Genomic DNA, 12,044 nt, shown 5'->3' with positions numbered 1-12,044 from the left:
GTACAAATTGGCAGAGATTAGCATTGCTTGAAGCTCGTGATGAAATCCGTGAGAAGGATCGAGTTATTAAGCAGTTGAAGCAGACCATTTTACAAATGAGAAGCGATTTGGGCAAGAATGATGAAAATGAAGATGAAATTCTCAGGAAGTTTGAAGAATTCTATGTTTAAGTTTGTTGAAAAAAACCTATGTATGTTTTACTGAGTTTCAATAAGAGATCTCGTTTGAATAACTACTATGTATGTTTTACTGAGAATAACTAGAGAATAACTAGAGAATAACTAGAGAATAACTAGAGAACAACATCACATACCATCATTCCCAGAAGTCTCACACAAGACTTAACACAACATAAGGAAAGAAACAACATAAATCATAAGTCTTACACAAGTCTTAACACAACATAAGGCTCATTAGTTATGGGTAATAAGGTCTTTCAGATGAGCAATCTCCACCGCCATTTTCGCCACCTCGCTCTTAAGGCGGCAAACCTCTTCCTCAACTCCGTTAACCCATGGTTGACGGAAGTGGAGACCATCATTCTGCAAGTTTCACAGAGTTCGACTCAGTTTGACATCTTGAAGTAAGTTAAACAAGCAGAGAAACTGCAAACATTACCTTGTACGCGCTGCACGTGAAGTACCTTCGGCCTGGTAACCAATCCTTATCTGCTGGATTAGTAGAAACCTCGTTAATGATGAATCCACCACATGGGCAGGAAGATGGAATCCCGTGCTGAGCATCGCAAACAAACTGGAGCATGTCATAGTGTTTCTTGTTCTTCTTCATCTCCCTCTTTTCTTGTTTCTCGACCCATGGATCCATTTCTTGTTCGGAATTGAAAGGAAATGAGGAAGATGAGAGAGATGGGATGGAGAAGAGAGAAATGAGTCTGGTGAGAGAGATGAGAGGAGTCGAGATGTATGAGAAAAGGAGAAGTCTACTTTTTACTTTTTCTCACTTTTTCCCCTCGATTTGTGAGTCGGCAAAATTAAGCATTTTAGAAACCCGCCAAAAGTTGAAATTTTTGATAAACCCGCCAAAAGTACAAGTAGTTGTACCCAGGATAGTAGTTGTACAGAAATTACAAATAGTTGTACTTCCGGTGAATTTCAATAATTTTGGTTATACATGTACTTATGTTTTGTTTTCATAGTTTTACGATGATGAAATTGTTCTAATAATCTGATTCTTGGTGTTTCCCGTACTAAATTGTATACATAAAAGAGTTTTACCAAATCGATCTTAGATGGAATACAAGACCTCTAGTGTAGGTGACTACAAAAGTGTATGTTGGGTAGTAAATGTGGCCGCAAAAATATTACAAGAACTCTTTTATGTATACAATTTAGTACGGGAAACACCAAGAATCAGATTATTAGAACAATTTCATCATCGTAAAACTATGAAAACAAAACATAAGTACATGTATAACCAAAATTATTGAAATTCACCGGAAGTACAACTATTTCTAATTTCTGTACAACTACTATCCTGGGTACAACTACTTGTACTTTTGGCGGGTTTATCAAAATGCTAATCTCTGATGCAGAGAAATAATTTCGTTTTTTAATTCGATAGTAATATTACAAAGAAAAGTTTTCCATAGTTATATTACAAATCAGAGTTTTCCATAGTGATATTACAAATCAGAGTTTTCCATAGTTATATTACAAATCAGAGTTTTCCATAGTTGTCCCAATAATACAGAGTGAAACTCATACATTTCGATTTCCAAACAGCAACCACTGCAGGCTTTGTCTTGGACGCCTTTTATTTTGCGTCCTTGGCCGCCGTTCACCAGCAGATGGAAACCTTTTCACTCTCTTTCTACCCCTCTTCTCAACGCGCTTTGGAGCTATGATCTTCATTTCTTTGATGTAATCTGGGACATCCCATTGACTCCTATCAGGAACCACATAAATAGACCTGTAATATGCCAATGCCCACAGCTCTGTCCAATAGTATTTAGAGATCAAATCTTCTAACTGGAAAACAGAGCCACTACCATGACTGCTAGAGTAGAAAATGTAAGCCGCTAGTCCGTGGACACAAGGATACTTTTCAATATCAAAGAACCGGCAACTGCAACTTTTTCCACGTAAATTCACCGAATATGGCTTCCCATCTGATGCGACGACACTGTATTCCAGGTCGAAAGAGTTTATCTCCGAAACAATTAATTTCCTCGCCTCTGACCATGCGTCATGCACATAGTTTTCCACAAGAGGCACTAGTTTCCGCTCAGTGGATCCTCTAACGGTTTCTTTCCTATGGTCATTAAACCAATCAGCTGTTTTTTTAACGATCGTATCTAGCAAGGGTATTAAAGAGTACTTCCTCGCATCCCTGAAAACGCTGTTCATCGACTCGACAACGTTGCTTGTGTCGATGTTGTATCTTTCTCCCGGAAACCAACACCTCGCCCACTTTTCTTTCTCACTGCTCTCCTCCAAATACTTGGCAGCTGATGGATATCGAATCTTGAAAGCATCATATTCAGTCTCGAATTCAGGAACTGTGTAAATCCGAGCAATCTCCATAAATTTCCATTGCACAACTTCTTTGTTGACGTTACTTACATGACCTTTCACATTTTGAGCCAAATGCCATATACAATGCGCATGATGAGCCTTCGGAAATACATTAGCTATCGCATTGATGAGGCTTCCATTTCTGTCACTCATAAACACTAACTCCGATGAATCTGGCACAACAGTCTTGAACATCTCGAAAAACCAACTCCAACTGTCCTTATTCTCACCATCTAGCACACCAAAAGCTAAAGGATAGTGGTGCCGATTAGGATCTTGGGCCGTTGCAAAAACAAGTACACCACCATATCCATTTTTCAGAAAAGTAGCATCCACGGTTACAACTTTCCTCATCACTTTAAAACCTTCGATGCTAGCTCCCAGTGCTATGAACAAGTACTTGAATCTGTCAGAATCATCCAATTTCACACTCGTGATTGTCTGATGATTGATCTTCTCTAACATGTACAAATAACAATACAACATCTGATAGCTTTCTTCGGGAGTCCCACGCAAAACGTTTACAGCTTCGTTTCTACCTCGCAAAGCAGTGGAGTATGATATTTTGACACCCAGTTTTGTCCACACAAGAGCCTGGATACTGCTAGGCCGAGGAGTTTCCATTTGCCCTGGATAATCATCACGCAATAGAGATGCAACCAGCTGTGGCGAGCCTCTCCTCTTTGAGTTGCAATTACTCTGACTCCCATGCGAGCATGTATGCATCTTGTTGTACGTTCTAATAGAGAACATTTGAGATTTTTTAATCTTCGCAGCACGTAGTCCCCATTTACATCCTTCCTTAATGCATTTTAGCACTAACCGCTCCTTATCTGATTTCACCACATTAAACCCAAATGTTTTCGTGCATGCGCCTCTATCCACCACTTCTTGCACTGCCTTTTTACTAGCAAACTCTTGTTGTATTTTCAAACCAAGACCGTCTTCCCATTCCTCCATAAACGGGATCTCTTTGCCAACATGTGGAACATCGCCATTTTCATCCCTCCTTTCTGTGTCTTCGCGACCATTATCCACATTACCATCAACATTTTCATCCACATTGCCATCCACATTTTCATCCACATTGCCATCACCATCATCAATTGCATAGACATTTGCCTCCACATTGCCATCAACATTTACGTCTTCATCACCTTTTTCCAACATCTCCTCAATCGCCACAATCCCCCCCCTCGGGTTGTTTATCCACTTGATTATTGCCACCATATAAAGTTATGGCTTTATCTCCGATTTCATCTTCATGCCACACCTCATAATTCATACCTAGAGAACTTCGTTTCCCCACTCTTGAAAGCTGCTCTGCTAGTACTGCCATTTTGATCACCTCCACAAACAAAATGCACCTCCGGTTATCTTTATCAAGGGACAAAAGATAACTCAGCAGATCCTCATCATCACAAATGGCGAATTTCTCGTCACTCCCAATCAGCAGTGGAATGTAGCTCAAATTCAACTTCACATTACATTCATTAACCCCGACCTTTTTGCATATGCGTGCTTCTAGCATTGAAAGAGTTATCTCCTCAGCAGCATGCTTGAACACTAAACAATACATCTGACCTTCGCATCTGAAGTGTATGACGACGTTGCTCATTCTAACCTGCCAAAACCATTCAATACAATCCATTATTCATAGAAAAATCACCCCTGCGAATACCAGTTTTATAACAGTTTTACTATGCAACAATTTCGGTTATACTAGTTTTCCTAGTTTTACAGTTATACTAGTTTTCCTAGTTTTACAGTCGTACAGATTTTGAATTTGAAATCTACATTCACTGGCCTACGAATCGAGAGAATCGAACAATGCAACCATTCTCCTACTCAATTCAACTCATTTCCATTCCAATACCAACCTCCAACATCTACATCCATTCAAATCAGCTTTCTCAGCTCATTCAAGAGCTTTGGAACCAAAACCATACCTTTCTGCGGAAGAATACACCGGCGATGGACAGAGATAAGATTGCCTCTTGCACAGCGTCGAAAGACGACGGAATAACAAGCCTGACTCGCAGCTTTCGAATGGGTGAGCTCTGGAGGAGAGAAGAAGCTCCGACGAGATCTCAGCTCCGACGTCGGGTCTCTCTCGTTTTTCACAAACGCAACGCAAAAGAGTGAGTTGCGTTTTGAGACGTTTTTCTCGTTTTCAATTTCTTTTTTTTTTTTTTATCTGAGGCTAAATTGGTAATTGTCATTCTTTTAATGAATCAGAGGGATATGAAGATTTAAAGGGGATATAAGTGATTTAAAATGTTCATATGAGGGGGATAGAGATGATGTCTCGTTCAGACTGTTATGCCCGAAGTCGAACATAAGAACTTTGAATAGAAACATAAATACCAAAAACCCTATATTTCGATATGTTTACAGTTTCTTCCTTAAGTTCTATACGGAACAAAAACATCTAGAAAATGTGTTCTTTGTTTGATACTATGGAAAGCGTAATCATATTATTGATCAAGTGTCAAGTATATATACTTGATACACGTACTTATCTTCTCAATAAGATAAGTATAAGAGGCAACAATAAAATAAGTACAAATAAGATATGTCGAGCATAATATCAGTATATAACACTCCCCCTTGATCGACACATCCGGTTCAGGGTTCATTCATGCTTTTGATGTTGCCTCATTAAAGCCTTTCCAGGAAAACCCAATGGGACAAAACCATGGATAAGAAAAAAGAGTACAACACATGAACTCCCCCTGATGAATGCATCACTGAAGATCCTTCAGTCGATGCATGCCTATCTGGTGCACGAGCTTCTTGAACACTAATGTGGCTAAGGACTTGGTGAAGAGATCGGCTGAATTCTCACTTGAACTGACTTGTAGCACTTGGACCTCTCCTGCCTTCTGGAGCTCGTGGGTAAAGAAGAACTTTGGAAGAATGTGCTTCGTCCGGTCTCCTTTGATGTATCCATCTTTAAGCTGAGCAATGCAGGCTGTGTTATCTTCGTATAGGATGGTAGGTGGATCCTTTCCTTTGGTTATACCACAAGTGGTACTGATGTGTTGTGTCATGGATCTCAACCATACACTCTCTCGACTAGCCTCATGCATCGCCAATATTTCTGCATGATTTGAGGATGTAGCCGCCATGGTCTGCTTCATGGATCGCCATGATATTGCTGTCCCTCCATGTGTAAAAACATATCCAGTCTGAGATCTACCAAAATGTGGATCAGATAGGTAACCTGCATCAGCAAAACCAACTAAACCTTCCTTAGATTGGTTAGTAAACATAAGATCCAAATCCTTCGTTCCTTGTAGATAACGAAGTACATGTTTTATCCCATTCCAGTGCCTTTGGGTCGGACATGAGCTGAACCTAGATAATAAGTTCACAGCAAAACTGATGTCTGGTCGTGTATGGCCAGCTAAATACATCAGAGCTCCTATGGCACTAAGATATGGCACCTCTGGACCAAGGATCTCTTCATCGTCCCTCTTCGGGCCAAATGGATCCGTGTCCGGACCAAGACTCCTCACGACCATGGGACTGTTTAATGGGTGAGATTGGTCCATATTAAATTTCTTGAGTATCTTTTCTGTATATGTTTCTTGATGCACAAGGATTCTATCTTTTACATACTCAAATTGTAAACCCAAACAAAACTTTGTTTTCCCGAGATCTTTCATCTCGAATTCTTTCTTGAGATATTCAACAGTTTGGGAAATTTCTCCAGATGTTCCTAGGATATTTAAATCATCTACATATACTGCAATGATTACAAAACCCTTATTGAACTCTTTATGAAAATAACATGGGCATACCTGGTCGTTTTGTATCCTTCTTTCAGGAGATACTCAGATAGTCTATTATACACATTCGACCTGATTGCTTTAATCCATAAAGAGACTTGTTCAATTTGATACAATGTTGTTCTCGAGAACTCTTTTGTTTTCCATTTCCAATACCATCTGGAATTTTCATGTATATCTCATTATCCAGTGGACCATACAAGTAGGCAGTTACAACATCCATTAACCGCATATCTAGACCTTCTTATAGCCAGACTTATTAAAACTCAAGGTCGTAGCATCCACCACAGGGGAATAAGTTCCTCATAATCTATTCCTGGTCTTTGTGAGAATCCTTGTGCAACAAGTCGTGCTTTGTATCTCACAACTTCACCGTTCTCATTTCTTTTTCCACAAAAACCCATTTGTATCCCACTGGTTTTATATGGGGGTCCGGATGATCAGTCCAAATACACCTCTCTTTTCAATGATCTAACTCCACATTAATGGCTTCTTTCCATTTTAACCAATCTGGTCGTTGCATGCATTCATATATAGATGGGTTCTAGATCCTCATTATCCATCAATTCAAGTGCTACATTGTATGCAAATATATCATCCATGTCGACATGTTCTGTTCCATTCCCTTCCAGACATGACATAATTATTGAGATCTCATTATTGTCAGGAACCTCAGTACTTGATCCTGGCGTCCCAAGTTTCTTTTGGTGGTACATGAGTTTCCTTTTCCATGTCTAGGGTTTCAAAGGATTCGGATTTCTTTGCACCTTTTCTTTTCCGAACTTCTTTGTCTTTGGAACCTGATGGTCTACCACGTTTTAACTGTGGTTTAGACGTATGGCAGCTTGATTATGTCCCTCATGGACATCAAGTCTATCCGGCATTGGCAGCTGGTATATAACTTGGTTACTCATTGGGTCAGCAAAGGAATCTGGCAATTTATTAGCTAGTTCTTGCAAAGTATTATTTTCTGGACTTCTAGATCACAATCTCTATCCGAGGATCCTGCCATGTTAAGGATGTTTGATTCCATTTTATATCTTTTCCAGCTTACCAAAAATATCCCCCTAATGCTGGATACTTAGATTCATCAAAATGACAATCCGCAAACCTGGCCTTAAACAAATCACCAGTTGTTGGCTCTAGGTATTTAATAATAGTAGGGGAATCGTATCCAACATATACTCCCATCCTCCTTTGAGGTCCCATCTTTTTTCTCTGTGGTGGTGCTATAGGCACTTGGACTGCACATCCAAAAACTCTTAGATGGGAAATATCTGGCTCATGACCCGTAATTAGTTGGGATGGCGAGTATTTATGCTCACTTGATGGCCTGAGTCTAATTAACTCGGCTGCATGTAGCACAGCATCCCCAAGCTGGTATTGGGAGTTTGGTATTCATAAGAGTGGTCGGGCAATCCACTGAATTCTTTATAAAAGATTCAGCCAGACCGTTCTGAGTATGAACAGTGCTACAGAATGTTCCACACTTACCCCCATGGACATACAGTAGTCATTAAAAGCTTGGGAAGTGAGTTCACTAGCATTGTCAAGACGTATAGTCTTTAAAGGAAAATCTGGAAAGTGTGCTCAAGTCTTATGATCTGAGCCAGCAACCTCGCAAGTGCTAGATTACGAGTTGATAAGAGACAAACGTGTGACCATCTTGTAGATGCATCAATTAGACCATAAAATATCTGAAAGTCCCACATGATGGGTGTATCGGTCCACAAATATCAACTTGTATTCTTTCCAGAAAATTATCATTTCCTTATTCACTTTGGCTGGTGATGGCCTAGTGATTAATTTCCCTTGTGAACATGCTTCACATGTGAGGTATTTAGGAATAACTCTTTTATTTTCCAATTGTGGCCATTTTGAATTGTTATGATTTTTCTCATCATCACTGATCCGGGGCCAACCTGTCATGCCAAAGAGTGAACTCTTCTTGAGTTCTTTGTTCATCACGGCATTAGCCTCAACCAGACTAGTCTTAACATAGTAAAGTCCAGTCCCACATGCTGGTAAGTCTCAAGGACTCTTTTATTGCCTTGGGTGATATTATAAATCTGAAGAAATCTTTATTTCCTTCACCCTTGGTTTCAATATGAAAACCATTGAGTCTTTATGTCCTTGAAACTTAACAAGCTCCTATTAGAGCTAGGTGAGTACAATGCATCATCTATCTCTAGATGTGGTACCATTAGGCAATAAAATGCATGCTTGGCCGCAGCCTTCGATTAGATTAGCTGTACCAGCTATGGTTGTGATGTCGGCTGTTTTATTAATCAGGTTTATGAAGTATCGTTGTGTCTCTCAGGATGGTATGGTTGGTGCCACTGTCTACCACAAATGAGTCCATTCCACTTTCATTCTTCAAAAACAATACATATAACTAATAATTTTTATGTATGGTATAAATATATATTGATTTAATTTTTTATTTTTTCGTATAAACTTAATATATATTTATAATTCTGAAGAATAATTATATAATCGGTTTATATTAAATATATTTTTTATACGATTATATATGTATTTTTTTCATGTATGTTTGGTTTTTTTTTCTTTTAGGCGTATGAATAATACATATATAATAATAAAAATTATTAATGCATAATATAATGTTTAACACCAAACCAATCATAAAAAAAATAAGAAAACACCAAAACGGGGGAAAATAAAAAAAAACTATGGAATGTCTATTATCTTTTGTTCCTTATTCAGAATGTCTGAAGTCTGAAACTCCATCTCGGTATCTTGGTTTGATCCTTCTCTGTTCTGGACATATTATGTGTCCCTTCGTCATCATCTCCTTCATATCCTGAGCTCGAACCATATGAGCTTCCGGTTTCTCTGTTAGACTTTTGATATAAAGTTCACATAGGTGCTTAGGAGTACGGCAGTTCTTTGCCAATGGTTCCCCATACCACAACGATGCAATATCAGTCTTGATCTGAGGTTTAAACGACACACTACGGCCACGACCACGGCTGAAGCCTGGTGGTTCCGCGACCACGTCCTCGCATGTGTGCGTTAAACGTGCCACCTCGTCCCCTACCTCTACCACGGAATGAGCCGGGTTGGTTATTATGGTGGACGAGGTTACTCTCTTTCTTTTGCTCTATAGCAAGTTTAGAGATGTCAGGTAATGGAGCCGTTCCCGGAGGCCTCATCTCACTGTTTTTCATTAACAGTTCATTATTGGCTTCAGCCAACAAGAGACATTCGATCAACTCAGTGTATGTGGTGAACTTCTTTCTCTGTATTGCTGTTGCAATACCATGTTACTGGAATGCATCGTCGAGAAAGTCCTTATTAAGCATCTCGAGTTCAGTAACTTTTTCACCACATAATTATCATGGAAACAATTTTTAAACAGGATAGAGTTGTACTCGTCAACTGTTTATAGTCCTGGAACCTCAAGTGTTTCAAGTCATATTGAGCCTTGGAAGCATCACCGTTTTCTGGTGGTCATAACGTCGCTGTAAAGCGTTCCAAAGGTCCAATGGATTTTCCATGGTTCTGTACTGAGTTTTCAAACTCTCTTGGAGATGATGGCGTATTATGTAAATAGCACTGTATCGATCTTTATCACTGGACTTATTGTCACTTATGATCGTATCACCAAGTCCTTTGATCGTAGCAGATCCTTGCATCAAGTGCCCAATCAAGTAATTTTCACCATTGCTTTTTAAAGCAGGGAAGTCGAGAATTTGCCAATTTAGACATCTGAAAATTTTTTATTTCCCCATTAGATATAATCATACGACATTTATATTAATAAAAAAAAAATCAGTTATATATATTTTTTATATATAATGAGTTATGCATGATAACGAGTTGTTGCGGAATTCGTGTTCTTCTGATACCACTTGTAGAGTTAATCACAACTCTAACAGACTTCCTTGAGATTCGTACAAATCCCCTGGTCCCTTTGATCTTTCCATTGATTCAATCCTTGTTCATGACACAAGAGTTTTAACCCAGTTCGCGGCCGCAGCACACTACATCTGGGTGGATCCAGGATCCACAACATCCACTATGAAGTATCGGAAAACACCTCCGATGTGGTTTACAAGATCAATAACTCTCCTATGGTTCTGGGTATGCAAACCCTAGAGAGTATAAAGAGATTAAAGATACATGGCTAAGAGCTAAGCCAGAACAACAAATCATCTCTAGCTTACTCTATCTCTCAAGAGACGCCATGGAAGCTCCCTCTGGATGCTTGAGGCTCGTGCCTCCCAGAAACTTAGCTTAGAGATCCCTGCGTGATCTCTTCTTCTTTGTAGAGCACTAACCTAATGGGCTTATCGATTAGGCCCATAGGTTTCCCACGCGTAACTTGTGCAACTCGGCCCAGCCGATGAACAAGTCCGAGGGCTTGATCAACCTCACAAATCTCCACCTGTTGGTCCAAGTCCTAACCCTTCCTTTGTGCTCGACACCTCTTGAAACTGAGCAAATCTGCTCATCCCTCTGCATCTCCATGTCTTCTCTATCTCTTCTCACTTCTCTCAGCTCCACCTTGAGCTTACCTGAAGTCCTCTCATGATCTTCTGAAACCTGCATAACTTACACTTATACACCACAACTGCTGTAGATTAAACACTAAATCCACTTAGCCCCATCAATGAAAAATAGACATCAATGCTTGATGAAAGGTATGTGACAATCCCCATGCCATTCTGAATTCCATCACCTTCATCCATGTCTTGAGTTGCTAACCCAGCTGTTACACTTCCAAGTGTCAAGCTCAACCCTCATTGAAGTCGTGTTTACTTCATATCTTACTCCTCGTGAACTATCAACAACAAAGCCTTGCTGTCAAAAAATCACGAAACATGTTCAAGTGCTTGAACAGAAACTGAACATCTTTCTGCAAGTTGATTTTCTCCTGGCCTTCGATTCCACTCATGTGCACTGAGCCTTGAACAAATTCCTGAATTATGTGCAGCTACTTCGAACCATATATGCTTCAGACCTGAACAACCCCTGATTCTCTACTTGTTTAAAACACTTCAGCCTTGAACACGTTTTGTACCGCTGTTACTCTGAACAGGACCCGCCATCCAACCATCACTGCTGGACAGACTTTCGACACAACCTTAGTTCACCATTTAATGTTGTTAACAAACATTGCTACCACATAATCCTCTTGAATCAACCGCAAACCCTTGAAGTCACTCATGCCCCATATCTCTGAAACAGTCTTTGACTTTACCCTTGATGTTCTTGAACAGACTGCACTTGAGCATCACTTTGTACCGCTGCAAAAATCAAGCAGACACGGCCGCCTAACACCACCTGATTAGGAAGACTTTCGACACAAACATCTTTGCTCCACCATCTGATCAACCTGTTCTGCAACAACAGACCCCACTAACAGATTTAGACCCCACTGCTAGTTAAAATGAACTGAGCCTTCATACCATCCAATCCATGATACGCATTGGCTCTCCTCACGAGCTGCATGTGATATCTTATCTAGAATCCCTGAATTATCCCTTTTGTACTCAGCTGTGAGTCCCTTTCCTCAATACCTTTCTTGTACTGAGATGTCCCAATATACCGAAACCTGCATCACCATCAAACGACTTGAACACGCTGTTAGTCATTGATCCTGCCATTAGCCCAATGGACTTTCCTGAGGAAATTCCCACTTCCCTCTGATGCGAACATATATCCAGAACTAACTTGTTATGTTCCCTTA

The 12,044-nt window shown here is 39.9% G+C and overlaps 2 protein-coding genes across 2 annotated transcripts; both read right to left on the bottom strand.

Moving 5' to 3' along the window:
* Positions 1–1,718: 1,718 nt before the first annotated feature.
* On the bottom strand, positions 1,719–3,704 carry LOC108834837 (protein FAR-RED ELONGATED HYPOCOTYL 3-like). Its single transcript, XM_018608159.2, has one exon. It carries the CDS (start codon positions 3,702–3,704, stop codon positions 1,719–1,721), a length of 1,986 nt encoding a protein of 661 aa, XP_018463661.2.
* A 1,577-nt stretch (positions 3,705–5,281) lies between these two features.
* On the bottom strand, positions 5,282–6,061 carry LOC130504308 (secreted RxLR effector protein 161-like). Its single transcript, XM_056998924.1, has one exon. It carries the CDS (start codon positions 6,059–6,061, stop codon positions 5,282–5,284), a length of 780 nt encoding a protein of 259 aa, XP_056854904.1.
* Between the last annotated feature and the right edge of the window lie 5,983 nt (positions 6,062–12,044).

Source organism: Raphanus sativus, unplaced genomic scaffold (assembly GCF_000801105.2).
Source record: "Raphanus sativus cultivar WK10039 unplaced genomic scaffold, ASM80110v3 Scaffold1486, whole genome shotgun sequence".
Classification (NCBI taxonomy): Eukaryota; Viridiplantae; Streptophyta; class Magnoliopsida; order Brassicales; family Brassicaceae; genus Raphanus; species Raphanus sativus.
Note: the sequence above shows the minus strand (reverse complement) of the source record. Positions and strands in the feature narration are given on the sequence as shown.